General features: G+C 37.3%; 1 protein-coding gene across 1 annotated transcript in view; it reads left to right on the forward strand.

Moving 5' to 3' along the window:
* The first annotated feature begins 4,230 nt into the window (after nucleotides 1–4,230).
* The window catches only part of LOC150075134 (leishmanolysin-like peptidase), an 807,866-nt gene continuing 795,479 nt past the window's right edge, over nucleotides 4,231–16,617 (forward strand). The window contains 1 exon segment of the mRNA XM_090388304.1: nucleotides 4,231–4,359. Coding sequence (XP_090244430.1) covers nucleotides 4,231–4,359 — 129 coding nt within the window.

Genomic DNA, 16,617 nt, shown 5'->3' on the forward strand with positions numbered 1-16,617 from the left:
ATCAATGGTGTTATTTAAAAACGACGTTGTTTAGATCAACGCTAACCAATGCTTACTTGTATATACTGTACTTGTCATTTGTGTGTGTGTGTGTGTGTCTGTCTGTCTTCGAGTTCATGTACCAGCAAACATTATTATTTATCGTTATCAGTAGTTACTTTCTGTTGACATTCAACAATTATTTTATGTTTTTGTCTTTTATTTATACTTTTAATGTTATTTCTTTTATCCACATTTACTTAATTATGTTTTTTTTCTTTCTTTCTTTCTGTATTCCAAATAGAATTTTAATTATACTGTAGGTCTTAACCAGCACTTCGAGCAGTTTACTTTTGTAGTGATGAAAAAGTTGTCAGTTTGATTTTCTACTTTCACTGCAGACAAATTGGACAGATCTGAAGAGTATTTCGGTAGTCACTGTAAGTTGTTATATCTGTACTTCTGGTTTATAAAATTTGATTGCATTTACAGGTATTGCTAGATTTTGACATAAATTATGCCGTAAAAGATTTGGTCTTAAATGGATTGTATGTTGTTAAAATGCATATAGAACCTTTAACCTACGTGAGATCTAAATGTCTGTTTATTTCCATTTAGAAATTATATACAGTACAGATGGAAATCAGATGTTTCGTGTTATGTTCTCACCACACTTCATCAGTGAGCGCAAAGACGGCAAATAATTAATGAGACAGAGAGAGAGAAATAAAGAAGTGTTAAATTGTTATAAATTATATAATAAATTATTATAAGTTACATAAGGCTAACCTTATCAGTTAAGGTTAGATCTGAATTGAATACTTTCCCCCCCCAAGTCAGTAAATGCTGTTTACCAACTCTATTACTTGCAGTTTACTCAAATAGTAGAGTGATTATGATTGATATTCTTCTACACCTTGTGGAAGGGGACTGTGTTCGAATCCCACCAAAACGGAAGAATTTTTATTGGCTTTATTCACACTATAGTCGATCTGGGGCAAGGCTTGCAAGGTTTTTCACCCAGAAAAACAGGCAAACCGACTACAAAAAAACTGATACCTTTAGTAACTTTGACAAAAAAAAAAAGCTATTTGTTATTATTATTTTTTTTTTTTTCTGCGTACTCTCTCGCAACTATGTAGGTGTTGGAAACCACTGATCTGTCTATTGCTGACGCTGCCTGACCAATATAATACTTGTATAAGCGAAAAAAATGCAATGACTGGAGCGTTATCAAAGGGTAACTGATTCAGCTGTTATACTTCACAGCGATATGATCAGTAAAAAAGAGCAACCAACTCAATAGTGTAATAGAAAAGAATGTGCGGAACTTTAAAAGTAGTTGCTCATGAGACAGACAATAAATAAACACGAAAATGGTGAGAAACGAAGAATAAGCATGATGCTGCTGCTAACAATTGTTTTATTTAGCATCGGTTTTCGCAGAGCAAATTCATTCGCAGGTATCGACTGATTGTCGCAACCTGCTATAATGATCATGTTTCTTGCTATTGATAGAACCGCCCTACGAACAGCATTCTTCTTCGGAAACACTGATCGGAGACATCAAAACTCCCTCTGTAGTGAGTTGACTACATTAGGAAAATTCGCTGCACTACTAAACTTATTGATGAATGTTTAGTCACGGTGGTATATTATTTGTTTCATAACATTACAGAAATTCACTGCTCGACAAAATTAACAGCGCAAAATGTTTTTCAATAATAATAGGCATTCTGACATGCAAATTTTGAGTATCCAATAGAATTCCATCTACCACCTTACATAGCCTCACATTATGCAAATTATTCATACCTATAGAAATACGGGTTGCAACCAACACCACTACTTTCCCATTTTTTGGCTTGTCAGTGCAATAGCCACATCTCCAATATTCGGATGATTCTTGGAGATGGCAGGCAGGCGGAGGTGGCACATTGGCTTAATGTGTCACACACTGTCATATCGGCACTGTGGAAGCAGTTTCAGGAGACAGGAACCATTACAAGAAGAGCTAGTCAAGGTCGCCCTAGTGCTACGTCAACCAGAACAGACCGCTATCTGGCTCTAACAGCGACACAACCCTACGATATACTGTCCATCAACTGCCGCCTGAGGTTGCTGCGACCACAGGTGAAAACATTTCCAACCGGACTGTGTTAAAAATGCTCAACTCAAGTTGTCTCTACACAAGGAAGCCAGTTGTGTGTGTGTGTGTGTGTGTGTGTCCCACAATCCCAAACCACCGCAGAACTCGTTGAAAATGGTTCTATGAACGTGTGACTTGGAACCCTGAAAAATGGAGTACAGTTTGTTCTATAATGAGTCCCGTTTTAGCTTACAAACAGATTCTAGACGTTATTTCATTTGGAGACAACGAGGAATGCGGTACCACCCTTCCAACATCAGAGAAAGGGATACTCATGATGGAGGCGGTGTTCTCATGTGGGGCGGAATAATGATCAACGGCCGCACCCTTCTTCATGTTTTTGATAGGTGTACCGAGAACAAATCCTCGAACCCAATGTGAGACTCTTGAGGGGTGCGGTTGGCTCAGATTTTCTTTTCATGCGCAACGACGCCACTGCGCATTGAGCTCAAGTTGTGGAAGAACATCTTGAAACTAAAGAAATCCAACCACTGCCCTGGGCAGCAGGAATATCAGACATAAATCCAGTCGAACATGTGTGGGACGCACTTGGGCGTCGCATTGAACGTCAACAGCCAACTCCTCGGTCACTTGATAAGCTAAGGTCTGCTCTGGTGGACGAATAAGATTTGTTGCCACAGGATATTATAGACATATCGAGCATGGTTCACCGCTGTCAAGCCTGTGTTTACCCGTTTGAGGAATCATACGCCGTACTGATGTCATGTGATCATATTTTCGAGCATCTTTTGTCGAATTCTGTAATGTGACATTTTTGGTAATTCTTATACAACCACTATAAATGTCCCTTATACCTGTCCGAAGTTTCTGGCACTCTCCCCATTTCATCGTTATTCTCTGGTACACCACCACACGAAAATTTGACCCGGTTCTTTGCAAGCTGCACGAGTTACACCACCACACGAAAATTTGACCCGGTTCTTTGCAAGCTGCACGAGTTACACCACCATATTTTCTGCATGTCCTGTTAACTTTGTCGAGCAGTGTACATGTTGTTCGTATTATTTAGTATCTAATATAGACTAACCAGTTTTGAGCAAGGTTTGCTCTAGGTTGGTGTTTCAGGCAATAAGCAGAATTTGATAAAGAACTGGTTATCTTCCAGCTAGCCAGTGGATAATTATGAAACTAAGGCCACGAGGCGTAAAATCATCTTTTGTGTAAGTTGAGTGTATTCTGTGATCATTTGCCTATTTGGAAAGATGAAAAACTACAATTTTCGGGAGTAAAACAAATATTAAAAAAAAATAATAAATAAAAAAAAAAAAAAAAATATATATATATATATATCTTTTTTTTTTTTTTTTTTTCTGCATCCCTCGCCCGAAATCAGCCAACACGACCGTGGTGATCCATATTCATTAATAGAGAAGCCGATAAAAGTTCGTACCGAACGGACAGAACTTGAATTCTGTGGAAGGGAACAGATTTTAGCCACCGCTAGTTCAAAATTTAGATCCAATGTTAAATATTAATTGAAGTTTTCTTTTTTTTTTAATCATAGAAAACCAGATTAATTGAAATGGCTTAAATAAATGACTGACTGATAATATTTTTGGGCAGCCTTAAATTCTGCTCCTTGTATGCTGATTATTGCATTTTAAACCGCTGCTTGCTAACCTCAAAAAAAAAAAAAAAAAAAAGCTGAGTTAAGTAAATAGCATAAATGTACTGAATTGCGTTTTTTTTTTCTGTATTGTTGTGATTTGCTTACGAAAAAATTCAACTAAACCAATTCTATCCTAAAACAAAAATTTAATTTTTCTGGGCTTAAGCGAGTAAATCTCCGATGAGACTATTTTACGTTTTCATATTCTTCAGCGCAGTTTAGGTAAAATTAGGTTACTAAAATTAAAAGCGGGTTTCAGTGTTCGTATTTCGTTATGTTCGTCAAATGAAAACGAACATTTATAAGTAAGAAGCACGCAAAACTTAACTTCTCTAATTCATAATCGATTGTTGGGTTATCGTTGAAACTCGGAACTTGTCGGGAGATCGCGCTAGCATCATTTTCACTCTTTACCGAGCGAGCCTACAACTGTGGTCACTAGGGTGCGTAGTTGTTCACTGTCAGAGTCAAGATGGTGGCAGGCGTGAAGTGGAAGTGGTTGCATGTGCTCAATTTAATCGTGATATCGGCTTTATTTTATTCTGTTCGTTGCCATAAGCACCCCCACTTCTGCAGGCATCAACCTCCGAAACCGGAAGAGGTAAGAGAATACGTTTTTATCTCAAAGGGTAGAAATTACGAGCCAGTTTAATATTAGCGTTTGCGAATACATTCAAGCTTCGTACAATATGTGGCTCGTCATTGACGTTCGTAACAAGGGATAAGGCGCTAGGGTGCCGTTGTTACGGACCGTACAGGTGGGATGGAAACAGGATGTGCTATTAAGCCGGTTAGTGTTCAAATGCTTTATTGACATACACTTATCGGTGAAGAACTGTATCCTTGGGATAACCATGTGTCCTTGGCACCGAACGAGAATTGGGAAACGTAATAATTTTTACTAGAAATCGATGTGTTATGAAAGGGGAATTCTCGGCCTTTTCGAGATTGTATTGAACCATGTGCGATAAATAACGTGCTCTAGCGTCTCATAAAAGCCGTAGGCGCTTGGTAATAAAACTAATATTTGATCGTCAGTATCACTTTGGGATCGGTAATGTTAGGCCCAGTGAGTGCTAAATCGAAAGCAGATTTTAATTAGTTTTTTCGGTTTCTTTGGGATTATTAAAAGGTCGGCAGTGGAACGGAAGTTTGCACGAGATGTAATGATTTCTTGCTGTGTTGCCTATACGATGAAATAAAGGTCATCATTTAATGCCGCATTTTTGTAAAATTATTTATTGCTAAAAATGATCGTGGTCGGTAATATTGTTAGTGGGGACAGAATGGATTATATTCGCACGCGGATAATTACGATACAAATGCACGTTGCAATATTTAAATTGCCTAATGACAGCTGATCGAAACTGGGTCACGTATTTTTTACAGCACTGGATGCTATTTTTATATTTTTGGGCTGTGATTTATTTACAATTAATGTGGTTCAGTCATCACGTAGAGGACGTTTTATCCTAACGTTATTATTTTCCGTCATTAGTTAGCAAAATGGATAACTGTTATTTAAATTAGTTATACAATAATGTCCCCCTTGTAGAGTTTAGTGTCTAATCTTTCCTGTAAGTGTAACGTCGTTTCCAGATTCACCGTGAGCAATACTATCATTGAAATACTGTACAGAAAATCCCGTTACAATTCAACGAATATGGCTGAAAATTATTTTGAAATATGCATTAATTGTTCCAATAATTTCTTCTGCACTTTTCTAATATACGGAAGTATCAATATTCTCTTCCTTTACGACTTCGAAATCAATAATAAATAAATAGAAGTACAACTTATGTACTCCAAAAGTAAAGATATTTTTCAGAGGTTATAGGTTTGAAAGTGTATTTTATTTATAAGTAGTGTATAAAATTTTAATAAATATATTTCTCATTAGGAAATGCAACACAGTTGATATAACTGTAAATATAATGAATTTGTTATTTTCACATATTATACCTCACATTTTGTTTTTAATGTTTAAATTTGAATTTTTGCATTAATGCCCGAAAATTAATTTTCGCGCAATCTAAAGGGCGCGTGATTTCAGACAGAGCTAAAAATTGACTAAGATTACTAATTTTAATGTTTTAGTACTGATTTTTAACAGCGGACGACTGAATTTTTTATGAAGTTTCTCGACTGAACAAATGCCGACCGGGCTAGCCGGGTGAGTAAAGTGCATGCCTGGTAACCCAAAGGTCGCGGGTTCGAATCCCGCCTCGGGCGTGGATCAAAGTATTGCAAAAACCTTGGGAGGAGCATTATGGTCACAGAAGCTGATGTGCCAACAACTACCAAAAAAAAAAAAAAAAAGACTGAACAAATCATAAAAATGTATCAGCTTTTCATATGTTTTGTTTGTGTTGATTTGGACATTTATAAAATTTATCTTTATAATTAAATCAAAACCGTGCATTAGCATTAATAAGTTTTCTGCATTAAAGCAGTCACAATTATACGTTTTAATACAAACATGTGTTTGTTGTTTCTTACATTACTTAATACGTAAGAAATGTTAAGAACCTGGCATTGTTGGCGTACTATTATCTCAACAGTGAATCACGAAGAAGCGCTTGATTTCAGTGTTGCACTTTACCCCAGAATATTATTGCATGTTTAGTGTTACGTCATTTACTATAGTAAGAAAACAACTAAACGTATATATACGGTTAGATTGATAAAGAAATTATTAAAGGAGTGGCTGATAAATGTACTGTATTTCTTATTAGGAAATACAACACAGTTGATATAACTGGGAATATAATGGATTTGTTGTTTTCGCATATTAATACCTCAAATTTTGTTTTTAATGTTTAACATTGAATTTTTGTATTAATGCGCGAAAATTAAAATCTATAATGGTGTGTGATTTCAGACAGAGCTGAATGTACTAAATATTAGCGTGTGTAGCTAGCCAATAGTGGATAAGTTAGTGAACCATATTATAGTGGATCTTGTTGCTTGTCATGTCTCGCATAACCAATGAGAATGCAGCATTTTCTGTTTAGATTGACAGCATGCTCGATCAGTGAACGACCTTCTGTTCCTAGTAGCGACTGCCGCGGTGATCGATATAGGTACGTTACCATATAAATTATTACATAAGCACACATAATCAAATCTGTTTTGTAAGCTAAATACAGAAAACAATCTTTTTAACGTGAGCATAGTCTTTTACAAGCCTATTTGTTTGTTTTATGAACCAGAAGATACAGTAATTAAACACGAAACAGAAAGTTTATTAATAATTCAGGTCCAACTTTACACTAATAGTTAATTTTGAAAATTAATGTTGTTATTCAAGATAACTGGAATCTATCTCAGAAACGGCTATTTCTGCTCTAGTTATGTTTTGAATTGTGATAAGGGTATAGGATGACATGATGCGTTATTGAACTTGGAATTACAGCTGTTAGTTGTCAAAAATAGCATTCTCAGAAACGATAATTCGAGATGGATATGCACTTGTCCAGCCTTACCAATTTATTTTGTAATACTATCAAAGAAAGAATATGGACAGAGTTATCACAAGGGTCAATGCAGCTTTCTTAACCTGTTTCAGTGAAAATACTGTGTGAGACAGCACAGTTGCACTAATTATGCATACGTAACGCCGGGCCCTCTTGGGTACCACGGTTGGTAGGATCGCCGTCTACCCCACGCTGGGTGGAAAAGACCTGATTTCGAATCCCGTCGACAACGGGAGGAAGTTTTCTGGGTCTTTTACACAACGTGGTTGAGTTAGTCGGTGTCAGTCGAGGGTAGCATGGTTTTTTCTTCCGAAAACTCTGGTTTTTCGTACAGAAAACAGAAAATCCACAAATAACACACGCAATTTACAGACAGTATACACAGAGCAATGGCCTTAGTTGCCGATGCTTCTAGAACCCAACAGCCTAACGCCGGCGTTCTATATGAAAATAATTAAAACCACATATTTTTAAAACGAATTTTCGTTTACATTTTATAGTTTCTTTCTCACTTTGCGTATGTTTTATTTCAGATTTAGATCAGAGTATTTTCTGTGCTTTGAGAATGTTACATCATCTGACCAAAAGTCATATTACTCTTCTGATTGCAGGAAATTGTGACTAGAAATATGCAGTTTGGCCTATAAAGGTGACCATCGGTTTGTCAGTAATTCATTCGAAACATGCGCACCGCGAGACGAGTATACACATACGGAAAGAAATCAGTTTTACAGGGAAGTAATAGTTGGACGTTATGTGCGGGAAATTATGCTTGCTGTCTAAAACGTGAGTTATAATTATTATTGGGACTTAAACTCACATATTCTATTTAAACTGTATAATGTTATTATAATCATCAGTATTTAAGTTTATTTAAGCTTTTCATTATTCAGAATTTATTATTTATCATTTTATGAAATAATAAATTCCGTATAATGAATAATGAATACATTTCATTATATGTGGAATAAACACCACTGATATGCAAGTTGCATTTATTGTACCCTGGATACCGCTCCTGAAATCTGTACAAGACCGAATAGCAGCTGAACTCTAAATTGCTACATTATATTCTTCATTATTATTTATTTCAAGGATATTAAGCGAAAGTATTTTTGTTTGTTATCAGAATTTTTGCTTTCTGCTCTCGTTATTCTTCTTTAGTTGGTTATTATCCCAGTCGATTGTAACTAACTAAAGCTGGTTACCACTGGCTGGAAACATTTTCTTCAGATAACGTTTCCAGCCGATCGACTCTTGTAGCTAAAGCCACTCGACTAATGGAAACTCTCTGTACTGTGTATTATATAGCAGTTGATATTACAAAATGGGTCATGACGCTCCTTGTGCTATCAGATTGCTTATTGCACAAGTGGGACAAGGCAACATCAAATTCATAATTTTAGGACATTGCGTTTATGATGAGTCGCTTTCTGTCACGACTGTGTTGAGAAGGGAATTAATGTTTATGATATTAGGATATACACCGAGTAGCCACTTTATTAGACACGTCTACCTAGTAGGTCTCCTTTTATCCCTCAGAACAGCCTGGATTCGTTGTTGCATGTTTTCAGCGAGGTGTCAAAAGCGTGCCACAGGGATGCTGGTCCATGTTGACTCAGTTGGTTCCCGCTGTTATTGCAGATTGGATGGTTGCGGATCTCTGCTCCGAAGAGCATGTTCTACTTCATCTGGCTGGTGCTCAACTGGTGATTGAAGAGGCCGCCGCAGTAGGCCAAATTCATTCTCATGTTTCTGGAAGCATTTCTGAACAATTAGATCTTGCCATGTGACATGGCACATTATTTTGTTAGAAAACTAATTCACAGATGGATATACTGACGCCATGAAGGGATACGCATTGTCCAAAACAATTTCCACATTATCTGTGGCGCCCAAATGTTGTTCCTCTGGTACAAAGGGGAGGGCTAATTTGCACCATGAAAACACTCCTCAAACCATTATCCGGCCGCCACCACCACATCTGTATTTTTGACTCTTGGCAGATGGGTCCACGGAATCATGCCATTTTCGTCATAATTTTTTTCTTCCCATCAATGTGAAACAGAGAAGGAAGCCTGATTTGCCTGACCGGGTAGAGTTTTTCCTAATCCTTCATTATTCTGCCCGATGTTGGTATTCCCACGCCCACTGTAACTGTACCTTCATGTGTTTTGCCGATAGGAGTGGAACCTGGTTCAGTCATCGGGTGTGATGCCACATCTGTGACAAGATACGATGAATTGCGTGTTTTGAGATCCCTCTTTGGTATCACAGTTGTATTGGGTTGTTATTTGACTGACTGTAGCCGTTATGTCACCCTGCCTGTTTTGTTCAGCTTCCATTGCCTTTCGCATCAGTGAACTTTCTAATCACAAGTTCGGCGGTGACTGGATGTTATTTGGTTATTGAACTAATCTTGATACACCCTCGCGTTTGATTCATTGTAGAGTTTTAGGCGCATCAGCAACTTAGGTCATAGGTCATATTGCGCAGTATATAATATGTCTGTAAATTGGATGTGCTCTGTGGTCGATTTGCCGTTTGCTGAACAAAAAACCCATAGTTTTCTGGGAGAAAAACCATGCTATCCTTGCCTGGGACCGACTAACTCAGCCATGTTGTGAAAAAGGCCCTTAAGTATTCCTCGCTTCGTTGACGAAATTCGAATTCAAGACTTTTCCACCCGGTGTGGGAGGCGGCAGTTATACAAACTGTTCTACCGCTATGGTTTCGCAACTGAGCTGAGTTAGTCGGTCTCAGGTGAGTGTAGCATGGTGTTTTCTACTGAAAATTCGAGTTTTTTTGTCCACAAAAATGGGCAAATCGATCAACAGACAGACGCAATTTACGGATCTACATACACCGCAATATGCCCTAGGTCGCTTATGTACCCAAAACCCTACATCAATCAGTCAATCAATATCAGTTCATCAGAGACACAGTCGTACGTGAAAACCCAGCAGGGCTGCAGTGTCCGAAGTACTCATACTATCGCTTCTGGCATCGACTACCATACAACTTTCATTTAAAGTGAATTGCGCACACAGATCATTCCTACATATCTGCTTACTTACTTTGTCACCTGGTACTAACATATGATGTTGCTACTGAAGAAGCGTTCCAATTCACGAAAGAGTGTACCTAATAAAGTAATCAGTGAGTAATTTGAATAATTAGAATAAAAATGGCACAAACAGAGCTTGATGAGCAACAAGGTACTATTGATGTAGGTTCTAGCAATCCGGTCACGTCCGACACTGATGGTACCTGTGACACCTTTGAAAACCCTCACCTAGCTAGGACTCGAAGATCTTGACCCCTTTGCCTTTTGAGCAGTCAGGATACTTCTTCAAAGATATGGAAATCGGGATAGCCTTTTGTCTTATGATGCCCCCCCCCAAAAAAAAAAAACATTGACAATATAGTTATCCCTTTCCCTGATTACAGAATTATGCAAGCGAGTTCCACGTGTTTTGATATGTTCTCCAAACGAGGACACGTCGAAAATTTATTCTCGACTTATCTGCAGAGAGAATATTGGCTTTATACGGCTTTTCTGTTATCCATCTGACTTGGGGGGGGGAACCCTATGTGAGATAACCCATAGTTTTTATACCCTGACCATCCTCCTGTAACCTTCTGTGTACAATTTGCCTTGAAACTCACTCACTCTTGGAGAGTGAATTTCAAGAGCTGAGAGGTCGAAACAGAAAGCTGTCAAAGCCAGACCGGACATGCTGGGGAAAGATTTTAACTCCTGGGCGTCCTTGAACTCTTCTTCGAGACACCTCTTGTGTCCTGATGTTATTGTCATAACCTTGAATTTACTATTCTTGACACTTTTAAGGCTCTGCCATTGTCACCTTGCGACTGCCTTGCCCCATCTACGGCTCTGAATCTTCCAGAAATCTGTTTCATTCTGCAGAAACAAGAAACCTAATCTGTGTCATGTTAGATTGGAAATGACCGGTGCTGTTGTAGTGTGCACTTTTATAACTCGTATAATTCGCATGTTCCGTATCTTAAAATTGCATTCTGGTGTCAATTTTCATGCTAAGTTACACTAGGACGTAAAATTTGATTGTTTAAAGCGGGAGGGGACATCGCTATCCAATTTTTGAATAGCACAGAATATCAACACTAACATGACATTTCTTCAGTATTTAGCTGCTTAAGATAATTGATTTAGCAGAAAAGGAACATGCAGTATGCAGTATAGCATGCGTATATCTCAGAATATACTGCATGCTAAATAATGTCATCAAAATTAGGAAAAATTACACAACTGGATTTTGTACCTTGTTCTGCTTGCTTTAATTTTAAATTATGCCGATTTCTCATAATCTGATTGATTCTGTATATTATAAAAAGTTCTGTAATGAAATAACCCGATCGTTGCGGTAACACAGTTTCAGTTGGCTCATTTGAATCCTTAGTAAGCAACAGAAATATGAGGTGTGCATTTTGGAAAGTAGGAGAAGAGATTTTAGGACGAAATGGGAAGAAACTATTCCTCTATGCTCGTTTCCTCATTTAAAAATATATAAATTAGAGGACACCCATACAAGTTTTAATGTTTTAAATCTTCTGATGACAACATTTCTTCAGATCGTGTCAGCGAAATTATCCTTGTAGGGATGAAATCCTTTAAACCTTGGTTTTCCAAGAAATGTTCTAAGGCTATTCAAGATAAGAATGTTGCATATCGCAATTGGCGCGCATCCAGATCTACAGGTTCATTTTCTGCCTACATTAAAGCTTGGAACAATTGTAAAGCAGTTTTTAACCAGTCAAAACTAGATTTTGTAAAGGCTGAGAGTAGAAAACTTTCCTCTTGTCCAAATGGTAGTCGACCATTCTGGTCTCTTGCCAAAGCTGTTGACCGCAACTTTTTCCCACCTCTGTCAAAACCGGATGATTTTATTGCCACCTCAGCTAAAGATAAAGCTGACCTGTTAGCATCCAACTTTTCTTCTAACTCATGTATTGATGATTTTGGTAAACCATCTCCTACCATTCCTAGTACACTCCATCCAGTGCTTCCCGTGGTCTTCCACCAAAAGAATGTTAGAATTTTGAACAGTCTTGATGCCAAGGAAGCACCAGGTCTTAATGGTATTTCTCCACTTGTTCTCAAACCTGTGCTCCTGAACTTCTATTCTGTGTTGCCTTTTTTTTCACTTTCTAATTCCAAAAGTGTTTTCCCTTCTGCATGGAAATTTTCTCATATCCAGCCAGTTTCTAAAAAGGGTAACAAATCCTTCCCATCCAATTATCGTCGCATTGTACTTATTTCTGCTCTTTTTAAAGTAATGGAGAAATCAATTAAAGCCAAATCTTAAACTATCTAGAAACCTTCCATCTGATCAACGGTCGCCAGTATGGATTCCCTCGGGTGTCGATCCACTGGTGATATTCTGACTTATGTTACCTATCTATGGACAAATTGAACGGAAAAGTTTGGTGAAACTCAAGCAGTTTCTCTTGACATTTCAAAGGCCTTTGGTCGTGTTTGGCATAAAGGTCTTCTAAATAAACTTCAATCTTATAGTTTGCCAACTGTTTTTTTGTAATTGGGTATCCAGTTTTTTCTTTGACCGCACACTTCTGGTGATGGTAGATGGCTCTCTGTCTTTTAACTTCTCGACTAATGCAGGTGTTCCCCAATGTCCAGTTCTTTCTCCCACTCTTTTCGTCTTGTGTATTAATGACCTTCTCCCATTGACCGGAAATCTTATCCGTACTTTTTCTGATGATAGCACATTGCATTCCACCTTCCAGGTTAAGAAACTTTGCCCTGCGGAAACAGCTTCAACTTCTCGAATATCCACTACCAATTCCTTAAATGCTAATTCTCCAGTGGGGCAAAGCTAACTTAATTGATTTCAATCCTAAAACTCGGTCCTGTTTATATCTCACAAAAAGAATTCTTCTGCTCCTATGCTTATCTTCGAGGACACTGAGATCTTTAGACAAGATCACATATTTCTGTTAGGGATTACTCTGACTTCTAATCTCTCTTGACATCAGCACAACGCAAATATTACTTCCTCTGCATCTGAAAAACTGGGTTTTCCTTTTCGCTCTCGGTGTTACTTTTCTTCCAAACAGCTACTCACTCTGCTCAAATCCATCCTACCATGGAACGTTGTTCCTACATATGGGGTGGTGTCCCCCCAAAAGTCTCTCAGGCTTCCTCCATTCAAAAGAGGACAGTTCAGTTAATTAATGACCCATCTCTAACAAACAAAGTCTCTTCACTCTCCTTCCCATAGACTTTTTGTTTCTGCTACATCCCTTTTCTACAGATACTACCATTGGTAATGTTCTTCTGAATTGGCTTCTGTAATTTCCTCTCTCTCTCTCTCTCTCTCTCTCTCTCTCTCTCTCTCTCTCTCTCTCTCTCTCTCTCCACTATTCCGAATACGTGCCTCAACAAGTCAGCATTCTTTTACTGTCCAACTTCAAACTCACAAAACCAACTTTTCTTCTTCCGCATTTATTACTTTAACTTCCATTTTTCTGGAACAACTCTTCATTCCCGAAAAGTACAATCTACAGAAATTGAAGTCTGTTGTCAACAAGTATCTCCTTTCATCTTCTCTGCCTTCATCCTACGCACGGTATTGAGTACTATAGGTCCTAATACTTTTTTGTTTGGGGGTTTCATAAGAAAGAAAAAGTAGTTCAGTGAGTAGAGGAAGTGTTAGGAGGATTCTTTGTCTTGTGGTCTCTTCAAGTTACAAGAGTAGGGAGCAGTAAGTTATTTCGTCAGAAAAGTTGAAAGCAAGCCGTGTTGTGTTTTGTTTTCTTAAAAATTGGATCAACATGTAAAATACATCTTTAACACTTTGCGAGAAAACGCACAGTTAAATCCACATGCGAAGGATTAGCTGGCTTTAAAATCAGCGCGGGTTGTTGTTGATTTGGACGATGCTTTTTCCACAACATTAAGAAACTTGTCACTCATTCAGTTTTACTCTTACCTCTCAGTTACCTGTAATTAGCAAAACTTTAAGTTTAATTTGGTCAAGCTCCATGGCCACATGTTTTAGAATAAATTTTTTCTCATTAAACAGCTAGTGTTCAACTCTTGACCTCTTTTCTTGGCACACCACAATAGGGTATAAAAAGAAATTAAAGTTAATGGTGCTCTTGATTTTGTACGTGATTTTGTGCCTGTTTGTTACCAGACGGTAATCAGTAAAATGAGGTCACCTGATAGAAGGTAGTCTTTAGCCATTCTGTTTAAAATGGAGATTCTGTCTTTTAAAGTTTTAGTAGACGCCTTTTTCCTTTAAGATATCTTCCTTTATTAAGAGCGAATATAAATTATGGAAGTGCTTCTTGAGCTATCCGAAATTTCAAGTTTTTTGGTGTGTATATATATATATATATATATATATATTTTTTTTTTTTTTTTTTTTTTTGGTTTGAAAGTTAGTTCATTGAAATTTAACTGTGGAAATTGTTAGACCGATTTAGGCGAGTTGAACACAGCCGAAATTCTTGTAACATTAATCCCACCTTCGAGGTCCACAGCATGTTGTTCTGCTGTATGACATTTATTTAGCCGTCGATTAAACTGGGAAGAGGAGTAGACAAATATTTAATATGATAGCAGCCGTTGATCTTATTGTGTTGACATTCGGGAAGCCGGCAAGGGACAAAGACCTTAATTGAAGAACCCTATTACGATATGACTGATAAGCTAGGAGGAGGATAACGGATGTATAATATATTATGTACAGGTGACCTCTGCTTATTTGACTTGCCGTTGTTTCATCAGAGTGGAGATGATCTTTGATTCTTTAATAAAGATTTACATTGTTCGAAATTTTGAAAGATGAGCAATTATGCGAAGGACTGTTATATTGGAAAGAGTCAATTTATACAACTATTTAAAACTTTTGCTTAAAACCGCAATGTATTCGGCTATTATAGGAAACAGTGGAGATGGGTTGCTGCCTTACCCTTCCATTAAAGTTCATTATCTTACTTTTAAAAACAATTTTAGATTTTTTGCTTCTGGCGATTAAGTGCTAATTAGATGATATATAAGTTAATTTGTAAAGTAAATGTATCACTTGCTAGCTAATTAATTAATTAGGCAACTAGAGATAGTATTACGTCACATTCTTCACAGATTTAATTCATTTATGTGTAGCGGTGCGTATGAGTTTTTTGTTTAATAATTTATGATTAAAACAACAGCTTCAAGGTAGAGGTTGAGTAAATAGGAATTTATTATTCATTTTTGTAGGTCTGGCATCAGCGCAAAGTTATGGATTTTTATCTCTGAATTGATCCACTCTATTAGCAGAGGGACTTTCACTGCTTTTAGACATGTGCAGCTTTTAAAAGAGCACTAACATGTCGATAAGAAAAAATGTTACAGAAGTTGCCATATTAGCATTGGTGTCTTAAAGCTGGCGAAAGAACCTAGGCTGTAATTTTTTAGTGTGTGTGTTCTCTTTTCGAGTGATATATAGTTTTGCTGTTATATGACTGACATACGTGGGATGAATGATGAAGAGTTTGAATAATGGAAGTTTGAAGAATGAAATTCACCATTGAAAGCATTTCGACTTAAAATCCTATAAAATAATGAAAACAGTCAAAGGAGGAAAAGAAAAACATTCAAATAATCTCGGTTATGATGGCTTCACAAAGGTAGCTATATATTTAGTTACACTGAAGTTCAACAGAAGTCCTTTACTTTTTAACTGACTAATTGCGTTACTTTAGAAAATTGATGTAAAAATGCAGCGATCAAACCACAAGGCCAACTTAAGTTTCAAATTCTGTTCCTTATGTTCATGGAGGAGTAACCATAGTGATACTTGGGTGCAACTTCAGCCTAGGATAATAATGGATTTAATCTTTTTTAAAAGCAGAAATAGTTTCGTTGCCTAGGAAAGAAGTCGAGTTACAGTTACATAAAGTATAGCCACAGCTATGTAATACTATCAGTTTGAAACGTAGGCTAGCCAAAACGAGTTTCTTCTTTCAGATGCGTGCATTCCGTTTGGCCCCCGTTTAGATCTCGTAGGTAGTTCAAATATTTATTCATTATAGGAAAAAAACTTCGCCTAACAACACTACACAAATGGCACATTTAGTGATTTTTCGGCTATATTTTAGGTTTTTCGGAAGATTCGCTGCTTTCATATCTAAGTCTTCAGAAACTTAAAAGTTGTGGGGACTCGTTCTACTAAATAGCAGCAACCAGCATGAGGCTTTTAATAGTTGTGGTGGCCATGAATTAACATCGCTGACAAAGGTTTTGATATCTTATTATAAGTTCCAATTTTCTTCAAAAATGTTTTCTGTATTTTTTGAGTACATGAGATGTGTAGGGATTTGCTACAGTTTCATTT

This window comes from Mastigoproctus giganteus, chromosome 14 (assembly GCF_048544385.1).
Source record: "Mastigoproctus giganteus isolate SK-2022 chromosome 14, ASM4854438v1, whole genome shotgun sequence".
NCBI lineage: Eukaryota > Metazoa > Arthropoda > Arachnida > Uropygi > Thelyphonidae > Mastigoproctus > Mastigoproctus giganteus.